Here is an 18323-nt window from a genome sequence, read left to right as displayed (position 1 = left end):
ACCCTACGTTAACATTCTAAAGTAATTTTATTCCTTATAAATATTCACCTTTATTTAAACGCTAAACAAAATATTTAATATACGTATACTGACCATTTATTTTAAAAAATACAGACTAAATAAATAGAAATGAAAAGAAATTAGTTCAATTTTATCTTTATGAATGAAAGACATTCGATTTTGCATCTCGTTCACATTCATTCTTTCATTTTAATTTCCATTTTTCGCGTAAAGATCGCATCTTCACGCATTCGCGTTTATGGCAGATGATCTTTATAAGCCTTGGAATGTTCGTGGACGAAAGGATGGATCTCATGGAACACACGCGTCGCTACTTTCTCTTTCAAACACTTAAGAGACACTCTGCATTTTGTATCGCGATACGCGCGCGTATGCAATAAACGGTATTTCGTTTCTTTCAAGTATTAAAAGAATTGATCTTTTATCCAACTTACGCGTATATACTTACCTTATATAAATTACAATATTCATGTTCACTGAAAAAATGTCAAAAAAAGAAAAAAACGTGAATGCCGAGGCTCGTATTTCAACGATACATTCATTTCACAATTCAAAGATAGAATCTTATGGAAACGATGAAGGAAATGATAAACAAAATGTGTTAAATTTGACGGGACCACGATCGGAGTTAAACAATTTCAACGATCTCTCGGCGTTCATTGCCGATACTACGGTCACCGTCAGCGGATATAGTAAATTAGTAAGTAATTGAAACGGATAGGTCGGAAAAATCGTGGATAATCTGTTTAATAGCATCTACTATCATGGAGTCGAATAAATAGGAGACTGGATTAGTCGTTGAATGACGAGTTAGAAAATAAGGCGTTTTTTAAGATCTTTTCCATTTTGTGTTATCTCTCCTCTCTCTCTCTCTCTCTCTCTCTCTCTATCTCACTCAATTGTTCACTATAAGCTTATGGAGAGGAGGTAATCGGCCAAGTCGAGCGATCGAGATTCTCCTCTGGCGTCTCTCGGCAGACTCTTTTACTCTTCCTCTCTTTCTGTTCTTCCTTCGCACGCCGACACGGCACCATCGCGTCCGACTGCTATTTCCGCATGACATCACACCGCCCGCATTTAGGAGCATCAGGATTTTTCTTTTCTCGTCAGTCTACATTGGTGGCCCCGTGGAGACCTGCAAGGTCAGCCCCTCTCTCCTCCTTCCTTCTACTTCGAAATGCGTCTCCTCTCGATCACTTTTTATTCCCTCCGATCTTCCTTCTCTTCCGTACCCATAGCCGAGTCAAGTGGAATCAGTACCATTGATAAAAACTCCTTCCTTCCGTTGCGGTATCTCTAAAGGATCGAGAGAAACGACGAGTAATCACGGGAATACTATTCTTTCTTTTTTTTCTTCTTCTTCTTATTTCTTTTCTACTTTTTTTCTGAAGAAGAAGGAGAAAAAGAAATTTTACGTGGATCGATTTCCTTCTAAATTCCGAACATCAACATATAATAATTCTTAACACATTATTGATCGATCACAGGTATATTCGTATTTAAAGATGGAATCAACTTATGTAATTTTTCAAATATGAAATTGTGTAAGTTGTTCTTACATAATATTATTCATCGTATTTCCTAGTGAGAACTTCAAATTTTATATAATCAAAATTTGTATTATTTTATAATTCAACTATTAATATACCCATTACGAAATTTATTAAGTTATTGCATATAATAATTGATCAACAATGTGTTAATAGTTCTCATATCTCTCTTTCTTTCTCTATACCCATTATATATCATAATATATCAATAATTATGAAAGTGTTCTAAATACAAAATTAAAAGAAGTTAATTTATTGCATAATTCGTATAATTATACGAATTATACGTATTATCATTAGAATTTACGATTATAATACGAATTATATGATATAATCCGTAATATAATATGAATTATAATTAGAATCTAATTGGATTATACTGTACGAATCATACAATGAAATAATTTTTTTGTTACTATTTTTAACTTATTGTTAGACTATTTTCATATCCATCGTCTTATATTCATAGATATCGTGTCATATTTTCAAATATTACGATTATGAGGAGCTCCAAAGTAAGTAACACTCCAATAACAAACACACTTGGTGCTACCTTTAATGTATATTATTTGATGTAACAATTAATTCGATACCTTTTTAACACAACTTTAATATTTATGTATAAAGTTATCTTTTATTCTTAAAATTAGTTTTCATCGTGTTTGATAATTTTGGTCTATCTTTCAGGAAACTACTGAGTAACTTAATAAAAAAAAAGATAGCAATTTTGATCCAAAAAATTTAATAACAAGGCACCAAATTGATTATTACACCTTATATATACAATAAGGTACATGAGTTTCATTGATTTCGAGAGAGGAATTATTAAGAGTATAAGTATTTTTTGTACAACATACATTTAGGTTCATTTATACTATATTGGTAAAACGTATGTGTATATCTTTATATATATTGCCATCTTTCTTATTGCCTTGTAAGTTTGCAAGATATGTATTTATCTTATTAGTCACTTCTATTTGATCATTTACCGAGAAATAGAAGAATAATCTTTCAGCACTTACTTTGAGTTAGTCGTGGTAAGAATAATGTTTGAAGGTTCAAGAAACAACTTGTAAAATATCATTCAAATTTGTCGAAAGAAAGGGATTAAAAAAAATAAAAGGCAAGGTACGTATTTATATATGACTGAAGTACGCTGTATATCTAAGCTTATATGTACAAGATAATATTTACGCTCAGCTTCACTTAAAACTAAATAGTTGATGCTTTTTTCAGGAAATCTTCGCAAAAACGGCAACAATATCAGATAAAATCAAGAGAGGGTCTTTTTTCTTTCCCTATATATATATACATATTTATTTCTCTCCCTATTTCTCTGCTCACTCTCTTGTCAAGATGAGACGTAAAAAACTTTATTAATACCGAAATTGTCCAGGAAACTTCCGTAATTAGCCGACTCGCGGAACATGAAGGCTTACGCATTTTTTTCTCTCTGTCTATTTTTCTTTCTATCCATCTATTTCTTTCTCTCGTTATCCTTGATATAACTAGCCTAGAGGGCTAATCTCGTCCTCGGCTCGTTGATTCATCCTAATCGAGAAATAATTGTACGAATTTGTCGTAAGCTCTGTTCGACGACGTATTGAAAAAAAAACAACAATAAACAAAAAAAATAAGAAAAAAAAAATAGAAAGAAAATGTACCGCTGTGTGGATATTTCAAACGAACTTTGTCTTTTCCGTTCTATCACTATCTTTCTCTCTCATCAGACAATGGAATTCACGAGACAAAAGAGGCCGCTGCCGCTGTTCGTTCCCCCGTTTTATACTCGTTTATACCGTTCCCGCGCTAACTCGGTTAGTCGTTTGTTAGCGAAATTAGAAGTGAAGCGCGCGCGCGCGAGCGCTCTTACGCCAAACGAAACCATAATGATTCGTTTTAGCCTGTGTGTACCTATTTTAGTGACTTTTGCTCGAGCTCGTTTTGATTCCACAATACGATTTCTTTCTCTCTTTTTCTTTCTTTCTTTTCTTTTTTTTTTTCATTACCAGTTTGTTTTATACCTAGTCGAATACGAATCCATTAAAAGGTTTGCTCTTTCTAATTTTCTTCGTTAAATTATCTCAGATTTCTCAAATTGCATAATAATAAATATCGTAAAAGTAATTATTATCAACAAAAAAATAAACATTAATTATTCAAGTATTAATTTAGAAAAATAAACAATACAATTGTCTAATCTCCACTTTGATTTTTTTTTCTTGATTTAAATAATTACTATTTCTTAAATTGTATAATTGAGCCAAATTATATAGAAACTTAATAAACCTCATAATGACAAAATTATTTAAACACAATACGGGTACCATAATTTAGTAATTTTCATTTTAGCAAAAATTATCAACCCGTAAGATAACTCTTACATTATATAATTAAACTACTAAACCATAGTTCAACACATTGCATGCGGGAAATGTACTTTTATGTTTTAAATAGTCTAACACTGGAGCACAGGTCACGTAAAAGTACGTATTTACTAGATTTGTGCTAGAGAGCGGTTATCGTATAAATACGATGGGCATTGTATGTATGAGGTTTGTTCGAAGTAGTTTCCGATTTATTGCGATTTTACTGAATGACCAACGCGTCTTACTGCACGTTTAAGTGCAGGCAAGGCGAAATGTACCCGCATGCAATGTGTTTATTATAAGCTAAATAAAATTTTAGTTAATATTAATCATATTATACTAACTATTGAATAATTCATTTAAAAAGCATTTTAAAACAACAATAAAAAATGAAATATGAACAAACATTCAATAAAAATAAAACAACTTCTCTTTTAAATAAAAATCTTTATACTAAATTCACTCAATTTCAGGTAGTTATGACTTACAATTAATAACTTTCCATATAACTTAACTCAATTAGTAATAAATATCTTGGAAACACAAACTATTAATTATTATAAAATATCTTATTTCAAATCAGATCATCAATAATCAAAACTTCAGAGAATTTCAATGATTTCCAAGCACATTCGACAAAAAATAAGAAAAAAAGGATCATCAGCTTAAACATTTGTTCGATTATCGTCGTCGATTATTCTGAAAATCAGAATAAATTACTCGTGGATATTAAATACACTGAAAAAACCACATCATTGATAGAATATATTCAATTTTGTATGTGTTACCGTAAATTTCCCAAATTCGTTATATTGCAAACTGTGCTAATTAAAATACAAAATATTCATAAACGTTACTAATTTCAGATTCTTGCTAGTCTATTCGTTATATGAGCCATATACATGCTAAAACGATCAAATTCGCTTTAAAAAATTATTTTAAATTTGTCTATAAAAGCATTAAATCTTTGTGCCTACTTTTTTATATTTCAAATAAATTTTCCTTATAATTAGGCTCATCAACATAAAACAACAAAATTTTATATAGCTATTGAACAATAAATAATATGAAAATGTATGTAATTTTATTAATTTTCTTTATCCTTTGTTTTTTGAAGTGTATTGATTTATCAAATGAATTTATCAAATCATATAACGGATTTCGTATATTTACCATAACATATGCTTCAATCGTGATCAAGATTTTGTTAATATCATTCGATAGATATTAAATACCATGAAATAGGACTTTTACGATGATCTTTTTTTAACTCACTTATCTTCAAAATGCTCTTTGTGATTTTAGGTGAGAATTCGTGAAGAGAAATCTTCGATATGGGTTCATCATCACTGTAAAGTAGAAAGAGAAAGAGAGGGGGATGGGAGGGAGGATGGGGTGGAAGGAATCGATCGATTGATTTTTTCGTCACGGCATCGTCTTCTCGCAGGTGGAAACAAGTCGACTAACAGTCTCCTCAAACTCTTTACCATCCTCCTACTCATCTTCCTCTTGAGAAATTCTCTCCAGTCATTGACGACGAATTCCACCGATATTCGAAGCGAACCTTGCCCGTAAGCCGCTCCGATTAATGGCTTTTTACGCGCATTACTATCTGCTGCGTGACAGATTGAGAGCGACCTTTTTTGTAGATATATCTGTCTCTCTCTCTCGCTCTCTCTCTCTTTCTCCCTCTCTTTCTCTTATTCTAGAAGTTCCCGGATTAACATCATCCTCGTAAACGCATACGAATACGCAACTACATCACATAAATGTAGACGACGCGATCTTGGTCTTTAATTAATATTTTCTCCCTCTCTCTCACTCGTAATAACTGTTTAGCACGAGAGAAAGCATTAAAATAAAATGGTATGCATCATAAAACGTTTTACATTTATTCGCATGTTTTCCATTTTACCAGTTCATTGTACGAGCTAACCTATCCTTTAAATATATCCCCTAGAATTTTATGTATACCATACTAATTTATGCTCGAAGATTGCTAGGAAACGATGATGTTGGTGATATTGGAATTGGTGATTGGAATACAAAAAGACAATTTTCTCTTTACGATATCTTTCTTTTCTTCTTTCTGTCTTTTTATCCATTTTTTTTAATTTTTATTTTATTCATTTTTTTTTTAATTTTTCTTTCAATCCTCTTTTAAGAGAAGTTCTCTTAAAACTTGAAGCTACAATGTAACGCAACGCTTTCTCTTATTTTTTAGGTTTAATAAAGCATCGGGTCAGAAAACAAAACGTGGAAGAAGAGTGGCACCCCTGGATTCAGCTACGCGGTAGACGAGAAGATGGAAAAAGGGATTTTGGTAGATGTCGTGAACAAACAAACAGGGAGAAAAAGAGAAGATAGAGTGGGAAGCTGTAGAAGGGAATAAAAAAAAAAGAAAACACGCTAAACGTGGAACCAGGGAGGTCATAAAAATCCGAAGCGCAGGTATAAAGCAGCGATCTACAAGTCCGTGCGAGAACGATCCTAATCTCTCTCTCTCTCTCTCTCTCTCTCTCTCTCTTCTTTTGTGTTTTTCTTTTTAAGTTGCTGAAAGAAGAGCAAGAGAACCAAAAGCGGAAAAACAAAAAACAAATGGGCTCCGAAAGAAAATAACCCTTTACTTCGCCAAATTGCCAAGAGAATTCTTTTGAATTCGCTTAGAAATATAGAGATGGTTGTGTATCGACCAACATGAATAGAAAAATAACAAATATAATAAAAATGAAAGAAAAGAAAAAAAGAGAAGAAAAACGACTTTGGAGAGAATTTGGTGGATGATCGTCTTGCTTTATCGTCTTGCTCCGAACGTATCCAGGAATCGCGAGAGTCGAGCTTTTATCCATCGTAAATTTACTTGCTCGTAAATTTAGTTCTGATTCGTCGTGTCTGACACAGTAGTATTCTCCAATATACGTTTACCGGTCTTTCGATCATATATTCGTCGTACCAAGGTGAAGGTAAAAAAGATACTGGTAAACGGTTGATAAGTCATACACGTTGCCTTAGCAGGTAATTAATAGACCCGAGAGGGTTCGATGTTAGGCTCGTTCGCTCTTGGTCATAAATTCTACGGAAGGTCGAGGAACAAGCGAAGCATAAATTTCACGCATAGGCCATGACACGGGAGGCTTGGGAGAACGCGACGCGTAACGCGACGGACGGCTTACGACGACGACGACGACGATTCGATCTCGCGAATTCTCCACGTCTAGGCAGGAACGAGAATACTTACTTGAATCCAAGCGAGCGTTAATAGTTTTGTAATTGAATAAATATGATGAACGATGATGATCGTTTCCGAGAGAAATTGTAACGAACTCCGTCTCGGCTTCGCTTAGTAACCGCTCGAGTTAGCGTAAATTTAATTTAAAGTTAATCGGTATTTCATTTAAAATATGGCCCCAGCTTAACGTGCTTATGTTTCTCATCATCGGCGCAGACGACGGCGAATGTTCGGTCTTAAGTTTAATTCTTAATATCTGCGTTGACGATATAACAGGCAGATACGAAGATTCACCGCGAGTATTTAATTTAAAAGGAAAAACGCTCGTTAAATTTACCGCGTTTTTTAATGTGATTCTTACGCGTAGTTTTTTATGTTAAGACGTCACAAATTTATTATTAAATCCGTTTTAAACGTTAAAGTGAAGATCGATAACGCGTCTAACTTATTCGACATAACGATTGTCGATAATCTGTTGAATAAAAATCAAATTTGAATGAAAATATGTGATATATACGTTCTGCTCTCGTTTATTTCTTCTTGAATCTTGCTTTCTTCGATATTACTGCTGAGTTCAACGGTGACTTGGGATTCGATTGATTTTTATGTTTCTTACTTTCCACGTGCTGAGCGAACGTGCTCTCCGAATTCAGCGACAGATTACATGGGGCGCAATAATATTGCCCTATAAAAAAAAATATATTCATTTTTCAAGACTTTCGTTGGATAACTTAGTAGAATAAAAATACTTACCCGAGGGTGTTCTATAAATGGAATAATCTATAGGACCTGACGAACTCGAAGCATTTTCACTTTCAGAAACTACAAAATAAAAAAATCATACTGCAAATAAATATACATGTTCTCTTTCGAGAAAACACGAACCAAAGGAAAAAAAAAAAGAAGTAATATGAACAATTTTCTCATACGTAGTTCAGGTATGGGTAATCCATTTAGTTTGAGCATTCTCATGTGTCTGGCACCACGTTTGTGTGTTTCTAGTTGATCCTGGCGATTCGCGGAGACACCGCAGAGATCGCAACGAAGTGGGGTGGGATATGCTGGAGGTGTGTAAATGGGAGTTGGGGTTCCTTGCGGTGACATCATGATGTTACTAACATCAGATACCACGGCGGATGTTCCTGGCACTTGCACGTCTTGTTGGAAAGCCATGCCTATGCCGTATCGACCGGTCGAATCTATTTGGTTGTACTGATTTTGATTCTGTGACTTTTTCGGCCTGGAACGTTCAATATTGTCATGATCGAATTCGGTCGAACGCTCTGGATGATAATTGATCGAAATGAGTCAGGACATTTCGATACCTCGAGCGAAGACCCCCATGAGCTACTCTTATATGTTTCTTCCCAGAGTAATGCTGAGATGCTTCGATTTGCGATGAGAACCACGTCTTACAGATCTGAAATTAAAAGTATATCAAATTCTGAAATAAGGATCAAGTAACAGTCCTTAAAAAAATTCGTAAAAAAACGAAAAGAATACTTACATCGCACTGATTTTGCCAATCAGTTGTACTACTGACTTGACCATCTTCCGATTTCTGTTTCTTCACGCTTTGATTTAAAAACATGGTTACTTTCTTTTGATGTGGCTTACCGTCGTAATGCAATTTTGCTTGCAGGGTGGAGTTCATCTGTAAACGTCCAATCGTTTTTATTTGTTCAATTCCCCTCATTGTGTCGCGGATCAAATTTCATGGAAGTTAGCAGATAAAGAAATCTTACCACCGCGTTACAGAGATCGCACTTTAGCGGCTTCATCAGCGCCGACAACTCCCTTTGGGCGCTGGCAACTTTCTCTGAGAGAGAGCGCGAACCAAATAAACAAACAAAAACAAAGTAAACATTTGTTTCTCCAATGAAATGATTCGTGCAGGTAGATTTTTAAGAGAAAACAAAAATGTAAGGCCGTATTTATGCTAACGTTTTTATAATACGATATTACAAAATATACTGTCGTTCTCATCGCATTTAAAATCTTAGATTTTGATATACACCAATTGTAATATTTTTATTTAAAAAATATAATATATTATATATATATATATATATGTATATTTGCAAAAAGTTTTTATTCGATGAAAAAGGTAATATCAAAAATTCAGATCCAATTTTCTAAATGCAAAGAATCAGTTGATGATCGTGTGCGATGTATACGTGTATATCTACGTTGATATGTATTCATCGTAAATCAAAATATGATTTGATACATTCGAATAAATTTTCATGAATTCAATAAGCAAGAATCAACGTGATAATCACGTGTTATTATTCATACGATATACATTAATCACGTTGTAATATATAAATCTCAGATGCATTTAAATACAACAATAAAAAGCTCGGTTGAATTCTATTATTTAAAATGAATCAAACCTTTTTTTAAACGGCCTATTAATAATGGAAAAAATAACTCAATCACCTGCATCTTGGGCAGGATCGATGAACTCGTTCTTACGCTTATAATATTTATTCTTCGGTTTCGACGATTGTTGAACCGCTGATACTTGGACAACCGTATTTGCAGCTGGTGCAGTTTTGTACGATGTATCGTACCATTGCGCATACATGTCTGCCGAGGTGTCCGCCTCCGTAGAAATCCACCATGGTATGGCTGGTTGTGACGGTGTTTGCGGTTGCATCGGAGGGTGCAGGATATACGGAGTTGGTACCGCTAAATTTGGAAGAGTCGTTTGTATCGTGTTCGGATTTACCGTTGTTGAGCTCGTTATCGTTTCCGTTGTAATCGTTGTTAACGTCGTTGTCATCGTTTTCGTTGTCGTTGTTTCTACAGTTGATTTTTGTTGTTCCTGCTGTTGTTGATTTTGTGTACCACCAGTCGTCAACATACCATTCGTCGATGAAGTTGTGGGAGGTGGAGGTGGCGGAGGTGGTGGTAAGAAACATTCTAATCCTAATTGTAACGAAACAAATTAATTATTATTTTTTATGACATTAGTAATTTCTTTTTGTATTGTACAAGAATTTAAATATTCAATCGTACGTTGATTTTTTTTGTTTCTGTATGTTTAATTATTTTAATAATATTTCTCGTAAATTATTCTAATTTATAATAATCCATCATTTAATGAAATATATTAATAGTTGTATAAATACGTTTTATTACAATTGAACATATAGGCTGTTTCGTAAATGTATGTCAACACTTTGTTATTTTTTATTTATTGTAATATGTAGATATATATTATAAAATATTGACATGTATTTATGAAATTTTCTGAATTTACGAATGATTTTGACTTTAAAACTATTGTTGAATTTATTAAAGCTTGAAAAACAATAATATTTAAATTCTAAATCATTATATTTTACAGCATATTTATACAGCTGAAATTCTGGATTGCGTTGGTAAATTTGAATGTATGTATGTATTGTATTTATGTACGTATGTATACCTATGTGTATATACACTATCAAAGCACTTTTGTTAACCACGCGTTTTGTAGTCTATCATCAATTAGCTGCTTTTGAAATCGCTTTTTGATCTGCATTTTTTAATTCAAAATAATAATTTGCTTTCATGTAATGAAAAAATGATTTTGTTATTCATACAGTGTGTTCTATATTCGTAACCTTCGAAATATAATACGTATTACATGATTCTAATGTTCTAGTGCTAGTCTAGAAACAGTTTTTCTTGGAAATAATAAAATAAATAAATAATAATAATTATATTTTATGTTGAGCATACATAATGTTCAACATTCTATAGAAATACAATGTAATCCAAAAATCGCCGCTTTCTAAAAAGTAAAAAAAAGCAAAATAAAATATAAATATTAGTTTAATAATAAAATTAAAATATTTTGTTTCTCATTGAAAAATATGAATTTCTAATTACAATGTTATTAAAAAAGTATGGGTCTATTATATTATTACAATATATATTATTATATACACACTGTATAAATAACAAAATCATTTAGATGAAAACAAATTCTTATTTTGAATTAAAAAATGCAGATCCCAAAGCGATTTCAAAAGCAGTTAATTGATGATAGACTACAAAACGCGTGGTTAACAAAGGTGCTTTGATGGCGTATATACACATAGGTATACATACGTACATAAATACAATACATACATACATTCAAATATATATATATATGTATATTTACAATTTTTAATTCGGTAAAGCTGTATTTAAATAAAAATTAATGTGTTAATTAGAAAAAATCAATAAACTATATAAATTTTGTATCGATATATTCGATTTTATATTCGATATATATATATATATTGTACCGAAATTCGATATATTTCGAAATATTATTACAAAAAAAAGGAAGAATGCAACTCAGATTGTTTGGAACATTTCTGGTGTTTATGATACACGTGATGCAGTATCATTGAAGAAAGTTGGATACAAAATATGAAAAAAAAAATTTATTTAACTTTTGCATTGAAATACAAAGAAATATTTGACTGAACCTACTGTTATAAATATCTATAATTATTTATTTAATCATCAAATGAAATCTTATTTTGCGTGTAAAAAACGTGTTTTGTAACATGTTGACGTTAGCGCTTGTTTTTTAAATTGCAAATTTTCCGTATTCAAAATATTCTTTAAATTATTTAAAAATTCAGTCTCAGCAGTATAATTTACTTTTTTATTTGTTTATTAGGATTTATAATATAATTGTTCGTTATTTGTTATGTTATCATAATCAGTCTTATATTGTTATTTATAAAATTATCTAATGTAAACCATTGATAGTACACGCCGCTTGATGAAAAGTTCACGTGGAGCCACCGGTGAAACACGTTGGTTTCAACATGTTAATAATTCTACCCGGGTTTCGATTATTCGTTGAATTTGGATTAATCCGCTTCGTTTGGCCTCTTATCACGATGGTTGATCAAACTTTTACTATATACCTTTACCGGTGTTTCTCTTTCGTGTAGATGCATGTGTTTTTATAGATGTACTTTTCAGAAACGAAAGCTGAATATGCAAGTAGTTTATGCACGAATACTATTCGTCGAAATATCGAATGACTTGTACGAATTTCTATATTGCTGCTTTAATGTTTTTTCTTATACGATTATAGCATGTACTCGTTTCAACTTGAATATTTGTTGACACTAAAGAAAGAAAGTAAGATAAGAGAAGAGAAGAGAAGAAGGAAGCCGTCGTGCACGAATAAAGTGAATAAATGTCAAGTGTCATATAAAATAAATAGAGAATAAAAACTCACCCGGTACTTCTGGATTCTTTATTATCTTCGCGTTAGACATTTTTCAAGGCTCAATACCGATGTGGTTTCTATTTTCGTCGAAGCAAACTTGACAGGGCTATTCTACGTTTACACACATACTTATATTATATATATATACCGCATCGATATGATTTTGTTTTTTCTATTTCAGATAGACAATTTCATAAACACACACTTTTTAAATTATTATATTACACAATGAACTTTTGAAGGAAATTACGTATCGCTAAAAGTTCGTAGTTTGACACACTGACTGTGATCGTCTAGAAGAATGAAAAATTTGTTAGGTTAGATGGTTTTGACAAGCGACCTAACGACATTGCGCGGTATTGACCCACGGTTCAAGATGGCCACCGATATTACTCTCGTCTACCGTGAACTAACATCATTTCAAAGAATTTTGATTGTTAATGGAATATTCGATGTACGTTCGATCCTCGCTTTCACGATAGATGCCGATGGAAGAAAAAATCGAACTTTTGAAATGTCTCAAAGAAAAAATCTACAATGGCGAAAATATGATAGAGCGACTGAAGATCATGGAGAAGGTTAATGGGGTTGATAAGCTTATTAGAAAGATACAGCAAGAGATAAGATTCTTGAAAAAGGTACTTTTTAAAAATATATACTTAAATTCTACATTTTTTTATTCTTTTAGTATATTGTTGTGTCATTATTATATTTATATATTTGTATAAAGGTACAATCAACAGGAAATGTTAAGAAAGAACATCTACAAAGTACAAATTTAATTCATCTTGATGCAATGGTAATGCGTCTATTTAATTCCAAAGAACCAACTGGTGTAATGAAACCTTTCAAATACGAAGGATCAAGATTGGAAGTAGATATTGTCTGTATGAGTGGAGGATCTTGGGTTAAGGTTATTGCTAGAAATGCCAGAGCTCTTACTTTGATATCGCTTGGTAATGGTGAATATGGCCAAAAGTCTGTCTTAGATCAAGCAGAATTCTATTTGCAATGCGCCAAGCATCATCCGTACTTATACAAATCACCCGAAGTTGTATTTTACTTTGCATATGGTATAGAAGAGATATTAGCAAAACGCTTGGAGTTCATAGGTATTACTGTGGAAGGTGATAGAATAAATAATTATGAAGATGAAAATAATGAAATAGAGATAGATGAAACATTATTTGTTTCACATCCTAATGGAAGGGAACAAAGTGAAGAATTCAAAAAGAGTCCTGTTCTTGATCTGGTAAATTTAAATCCAACATCAATTGCAGAGGAGATCCAAATTTTGAATTTAGATGTTTCAACATTATTGGCATATGTTTCTAATATGACTAATGGATATGATTATTTTGTATATAAAGAACCATTATTAACGCAACAAGCTGAAATGGAAAGGAAAAGGCCCGTTAAACCAATTTTAGACAAATTATTTAAAGGAAAAACAATTGTCATTTGTCAAACTGCCTACAAGAATTTTATGAATATCATAGATGTAATTGGTGGTCCTAAAGAAACGTTAAGAGCACAGGAATTATTAAAAAGAGTGAAAATTATAGATGATGTACAAACTGGCAGGATTATGGAACAATTGAGCTTAGGTGGAAAAATTAAGGATAGATCACGGTTAGTTTTTGCTAGCGGTGAAAGCATGAAAAGTATTACTGTTTCTGCGAATGAAGGTTTCGTTAGAGCAGCTCGAATGCAGGTATTACATTTGTACTTTATTATCCATTCTTAACATGTTAAATGCCACATTGGTCACTAGTGATCGACAATATACTTTCTGTTCAGGCCATGTTGGTCGCCAGTTGTTAACATTGTTGTGTTGCTCTTTAACTGACAGATTATCATAACCTGAATATAAAGTTAAACAAAAAAAGCTTGGTATTTAACATGTTAAAATATTTGTAATACTTTATATCAATTAAATTATTTTATTTCAGGGCATTGAGTGTACAGTCTTCCTACACGAACCAAGATCGCTTTCTGAAAACAAAGAACTCTATGCTACAAAAATTGATAAATTTTGATATTAATTATATATTTTTATTTATATTATAAAATCATTAACATCTATTAAGTGTTTAGTTTATAAACATTTTTTTAAATACTTTTCTTATTAATCAATGATCAAATATTAGAATTGGATAATTATTAATCGTTACTGTTGTATTCATTATAGAAAGAAGATTTATATACAGTTGTATAATTTAAACATCGTCGATTATGTCTATTGTACCTAAATCTTTTTCAAAATCTGCAATAATAAATGATATTTACATTCTGCAAAAAAAGTATAATTTAACAAAAAAATACAAATTTTAATACCATCAACAAATTTTTTGAAATGTGGATTTTTTTCTCTTGCTAGTTTAATAAACTCTTTGCATTTTTCTTCATTGTGAAGATTTTTATAACATTTAGCGCTATTTAACAGAGCTTTCAAGTTTGAATCATTTACTTTCAAAGCCCATTCGCAGTCATGTAAAGCTTTTTCAAATAATTCCAAATTCATATATGACAGAGCTCTATTATTCCAAAGAACAGTGGAGTCTTTACGTTGTTCAATTGCTTTGGTAAAATATGTCACAGCCTTTTCATAATCTCCTTCTTTAAATGCACCATTTCCAATTCTTTTTAATGTTTCTGCACGTTCATTTCTTATCTTTCTATCTGCTGCTCGTTCATTAGCATCTTTTTCAATACTTTTCATGAAAGCTTCTAATTATTTGACATATTTGAATTATAATGTATACATAATATTTATAATTAGATAAAATTATAATTATTGTAGTAATTCATATAAAATAAATGTTAAAATATATAATTTTATATGAATTACCTTGTCCCATTTTATTTGGATCGGATGTACTTTCATTTATAGAATACTTATTAATGACTGTACGATTAGTTTTAATTTTTAATTCTTCCTGGTCAGAGATCACTTCTTGAGTTCTTTTATCTAAAATTTTATCTGCTAATATTTGACCAACTTCTTGTTCTTTAGTATCGGAAGATGCTAATTTTGATACAATTTTTTCTATCATTGAAAAAGTTTGAATCAAAAATTTCACAAAATTACATGAATCAGTTCGCAACTTATTATAACCTACCAATTTCAGTTACTCGGTGCATGAAGTTCTGAAACTCTTCTTCTGTATGTTTATTAGTAGAACTGATATTTTCTATTACTTGCTCGCATTCTATTATTTGTTTATTATTATGTCTAGAATTTTTTGAATCCATATTTTTAATTCACTTTATAAGCACTTATATTTAAATACTATTAATAGATCATAATAAACATACGATTAAGCAAAGAAACAGTTACTATGGCAACACAGTTCAGAAATTTTCATTCTTATAATCAATATTTATCTTAATACATTCTATGTAAGTAATATTGATTTACAAAATTATTATTTAAAATTCTTTTTATTATTTATGTTAGATTTGAAAAATGATTATAAATTATAAACCAATGATAAAGCCTAATAACGATTTTTCTGGGGTAACAAAATAAACAAACTACTATACGTATTGGTTTATTAGGAAGGGATTAAGACAATATAACAAACAGCGACGAAGTTAAAATATTAATCCTTATTTATAATTATATAACAAGGATAAGTTTTTAACAAGATTTATCCTTTTAAATAAATGTACAATTACAAAATCTTGTAATCTAAAGAAGCATCACTCTTAATAAATTCAAGTTCAATATTCCGCATATTAACTGTTAGGACCTTTCTTTGGTGGAAAATCTAGCACTTTACGTGTATTATAAGTCCGATCAACATTCCACGAATTGTACGTTCGTTTAGGGGCAACAACATTCTCTGTATTTTCACTTTCAAGTTCTTCAATTTCAAGAGGATCCATATCTGCATTTTCTTCTAACTCTGATGAAACATCTAATTCATCTTTTATAAAAACTGCACATTTCATAGAAGTATTATTATGGATTATATCAATTGATTTCCTTCTGTCCAATGGCTCGTCTCTTTTAATATCAGATTTGGATGTGGAAGGTTTACCTGGAGTAATTTCCACTTCATCCATTATACATAATCTTTTTAATGGCAGTTGCTTATCTTTCGATATAGTAGATAAAATTTTTTGCCAACTGATAACAGATTCATCAGATGTTTTTCTTTTTGAATTCATTTGTGGTTGTAAACCTTTACTTGTACTTGGAATGTCATTAATGTCTATTTTATTATGGTTGGGTCTACTACTTTCAAATCGTTGGCTCGAAGAAGTAATGTTACTTTCTTCATTTCTTTTGGCAGTATCTTGGGAAGTTTTAGACGTGCTACTACACGGATGAAGTGAAGACAGAAATGTAGAAGACTGAGATGCATTCTTGTTTTGAACCTTTGATCTGAAGTCAGAATTTGCACCACTCTTGTTAGAGTTCCTGTTGTCTTCTACCTTAGAAGGGGCCATTGTAGTTGTCTTTTTAGGAACTTCTTGAGAAGCATTGTAATGTTCTCCCGTTAAAAATGATCTCTGAATGTGTCGCAAACCAGTGACTTCTAAGATTTCAGCCAACTTTAGCAACCTTCTAACCTCACTTTTAACTACTTTTATCTCTCCGCAATACATGAAATTAACAATCGTTTTAAGATCGTCAGCCTCGATATCATGAAGTATGATCATTGGATGAGGATGATCATTAGCGACGAGTAAACGTCGAAAGAAAGGACTCGAATTTGCTAATACCATCTTATGACACTTTAGTATTGTTCCGTCTTTACACACCAAGGAAAGATCCACAAACTGTTGCTTCTCATAACACGTATCTAAAGAAACTGCCAAGTGAGAGTGAAAACTGTGCCACTTTAAACTAAGCATTGTTTCTTCCTTCATTTCTTATACTTTGATGAATTTTGTCAGCAATATTTGATAGTTATTACAGAAAGAACAACTTCTCTACGCTTATATCAATAGTATACTACTCGCCATGACACGTGCCGCTGTCAACCATTACAAATTCGGAACTATATTCTATGCCGAATATCAAAAACGTTTCTTTTGAAAGCGCGGTAATTTCGTTGAAACGCGTTTATAAGAAGGAAATTTTTGATTTAACCAATGGTTCTTTTCTGATGTAATTCGTACGTGATGCCGATCTCTGTCATTGTCATACGATACAGTAAGGTATAAGCGAGAGGGAGAGAGGAAATACATTTTTAAAATACCATAGGATGCAATCGATTTTTGTCATAATTAACGCTGGCGTCATCTACCGGAAAGCAAGATAACTATGAACGTTTTACTCTGTTGTAACTTTATCTGGATTGCGACATAGCAACATTTGTTATGCTGTTACTTATTATTAGAAATACTATGTCTTTTACAGTATTTTTCATTTTAATATACGATTGAAATAATATTATATCTTTCAAAAAAAAAAAACTATAAATGTACGAAGATAGCTTCTTTTTCTATTACTTAAAAATAAATTTGATTACTTTTGATTTTTTAGCAGAATTTGAAAAATCCATCGACCAATTATATATTATTTTTTATTGCAATCACCTGTAAAATTTAAGTTCCAAAAAATAAAAAAGTTATTTTCAATCTTTATATGTTTCATAGTGACTGAAAAAATTTGAATATTGTAATTTATATAAGACTATAATATATAATATAATAGAAATTGGTCTAAAACCAAAGTTATAACAAATTTACAATATAAATCTTCATTTCAAAATCTATTAATGATTAATCTCGATTTACGCAAGACATAAATCGTAATGCTGCTATAAAAACGAATCTACGAAATACAAATAAAATTTTGTCCCCAAAAATAATCAAGGAAATAGAGATATATTTAAATGATTGAGGAGTGATCTAATTCAAAAATGGCGCGCATTTTGGGAACATGCGTAACATCGATATGATTC

The 18323-nt window shown here is 31.5% G+C and overlaps 4 protein-coding genes and 1 long non-coding RNA gene across 11 annotated transcripts; 2 read left to right on the top strand and 3 right to left on the bottom strand.

Moving 5' to 3' along the window:
- The first annotated feature begins 727 nt into the window (after nucleotides 1–727).
- LOC149030681 (uncharacterized) lies at nucleotides 728–6686 on the top strand. The gene is made up of 2 exons (XR_016178514.1): nucleotides 728–5511; nucleotides 5650–6686. It is a non-coding gene; the product is annotated as an uncharacterized LOC149030681 (long non-coding RNA).
- Nucleotides 6687–7685: 999 nt separating this feature from the next.
- LOC107064339 (zinc finger protein 346) lies at nucleotides 7686–12553 on the bottom strand. Of its 5 annotated transcripts, XM_089178381.1 has the most exons (9): nucleotides 12412–12553; nucleotides 12092–12298; nucleotides 9612–10103; nucleotides 8915–8988; nucleotides 8677–8823; nucleotides 8495–8589; nucleotides 8099–8409; nucleotides 7923–7991; nucleotides 7686–7854 (listed from the first exon to the last, which is right to left on the bottom strand). In XM_089178381.1, the coding sequence occupies exons 3-9, from the start codon at nucleotides 10036–10038 to the stop codon at nucleotides 7700–7702; spliced, it is 1278 nt and encodes a 425-aa protein (XP_089034507.1). In that variant the 5' UTR covers nucleotides 10039–10103; nucleotides 12092–12298; nucleotides 12412–12553; the 3' UTR covers nucleotides 7686–7699. The 5 variants fall into 5 exon arrangements, with proteins under 5 accessions (XP_089034507.1, XP_015172444.1, XP_089034506.1 ...); XM_015316958.2 differs by lacking the exon at nucleotides 12092–12298 and having other exon boundaries at nucleotides 12412–12551; XM_089178380.1 differs by lacking the exon at nucleotides 12092–12298 and having other exon boundaries at nucleotides 9648–10103; nucleotides 12412–12551.
- A 331-nt stretch (nucleotides 12554–12884) lies between these two features.
- LOC107064340 (UPF0415 protein C7orf25 homolog) lies at nucleotides 12885–14607 on the top strand. The gene is made up of 3 exons (XM_015316959.2): nucleotides 12885–13040; nucleotides 13133–14116; nucleotides 14355–14607. Exons 1-3 carry the CDS (start codon nucleotides 12885–12887, stop codon nucleotides 14439–14441), a joined length of 1227 nt encoding a protein of 408 aa, XP_015172445.2. The 3' UTR covers nucleotides 14442–14607.
- Nucleotides 14551–15806, bottom strand: LOC107064341 (tetratricopeptide repeat protein 12). Of its 3 annotated transcripts, XM_015316960.2 has the most exons (4): nucleotides 15525–15799; nucleotides 15254–15451; nucleotides 14740–15132; nucleotides 14551–14668 (listed from the first exon to the last, which is right to left on the bottom strand). In XM_015316960.2, the coding sequence occupies exons 1-4, from the start codon at nucleotides 15655–15657 to the stop codon at nucleotides 14622–14624; spliced, it is 771 nt and encodes a 256-aa protein (XP_015172446.2). In that variant the 5' UTR covers nucleotides 15658–15799; the 3' UTR covers nucleotides 14551–14621. The 3 variants fall into 3 exon arrangements, with proteins under 3 accessions (XP_015172446.2, XP_089034519.1, XP_089034518.1); XM_089178393.1 differs by having other exon boundaries at nucleotides 14614–15132; nucleotides 15254–15430; nucleotides 15525–15806; XM_089178392.1 differs by having other exon boundaries at nucleotides 14614–15132; nucleotides 15525–15797.
- A 134-nt stretch (nucleotides 15807–15940) lies between these two features.
- On the bottom strand, nucleotides 15941–17882 carry LOC107064342 (uncharacterized). Its single transcript, XM_015316961.2, has one exon. It carries the CDS (start codon nucleotides 17281–17283, stop codon nucleotides 16144–16146), a length of 1140 nt encoding a protein of 379 aa, XP_015172447.1. The 5' UTR covers nucleotides 17284–17882; the 3' UTR covers nucleotides 15941–16143.
- Nucleotides 17883–18323: the final 441 nt, after the last annotated feature.

This window comes from Polistes dominula, unplaced genomic scaffold, assembly GCF_049000335.1.
Source record: "Polistes dominula isolate Pdom_NZ unplaced genomic scaffold, Pdom_raw_medaka contig_77, whole genome shotgun sequence".
Classification (NCBI taxonomy): Eukaryota; Metazoa; Arthropoda; class Insecta; order Hymenoptera; family Vespidae; genus Polistes; species Polistes dominula.
This window is presented reverse-complemented; position numbering and strand designations above follow the sequence as displayed.

Coding starts and splice junctions, on each gene's coding strand:
- LOC107064341 (XM_089178392.1), bottom strand. CDS start 15,657: ATGGATTCAAAAAATTCTAGACATAATAATAAACAAATAATAGAATGC. Junction 15,452..15,524: donor GCACCGAGTAACTGAAATTG/GTAGGTTATAAT, acceptor TTTCAATGATAG/AAAAAATTGTATCAAAATTA. Junction 15,133..15,253: donor TCCAAATAAAATGGGACAAG/GTAATTCATATA, acceptor TCAAATAATTAG/AAGCTTTCATGAAAAGTATT.
- LOC107064342 (XM_015316961.2), bottom strand. CDS start 17,283: ATGAAGGAAGAAACAATGCTTAGTTTAAAGTGGCACAGTTTTCACTCT.
- LOC107064339 (XM_015316958.2), bottom strand. CDS start 12,451: ATGTCTAACGCGAAGATAATAAAGAATCCAGAAGTACCGG. Junction 10,104..12,411: donor AAAGAATCCAGAAGTACCGG/GTGAGTTTTTAT, acceptor CGTTACAATTAG/GATTAGAATGTTTCTTACCA. Junction 8,590..8,676: donor ATTGGCAAAATCAGTGCGAT/GTAAGTATTCTT, acceptor TTTTAATTTCAG/ATCTGTAAGACGTGGTTCTC.
- LOC107064340 (XM_015316959.2), top strand. CDS start 12,885: ATGCCGATGGAAGAAAAAATCGAACTTTTGAAATGTCTCAAAGAAAAA. Junction 13,041..13,132: donor AGATAAGATTCTTGAAAAAG/GTACTTTTTAAA, acceptor ATTTGTATAAAG/GTACAATCAACAGGAAATGT. Junction 14,117..14,354: donor TTAGAGCAGCTCGAATGCAG/GTATTACATTTG, acceptor ATTTTATTTCAG/GGCATTGAGTGTACAGTCTT.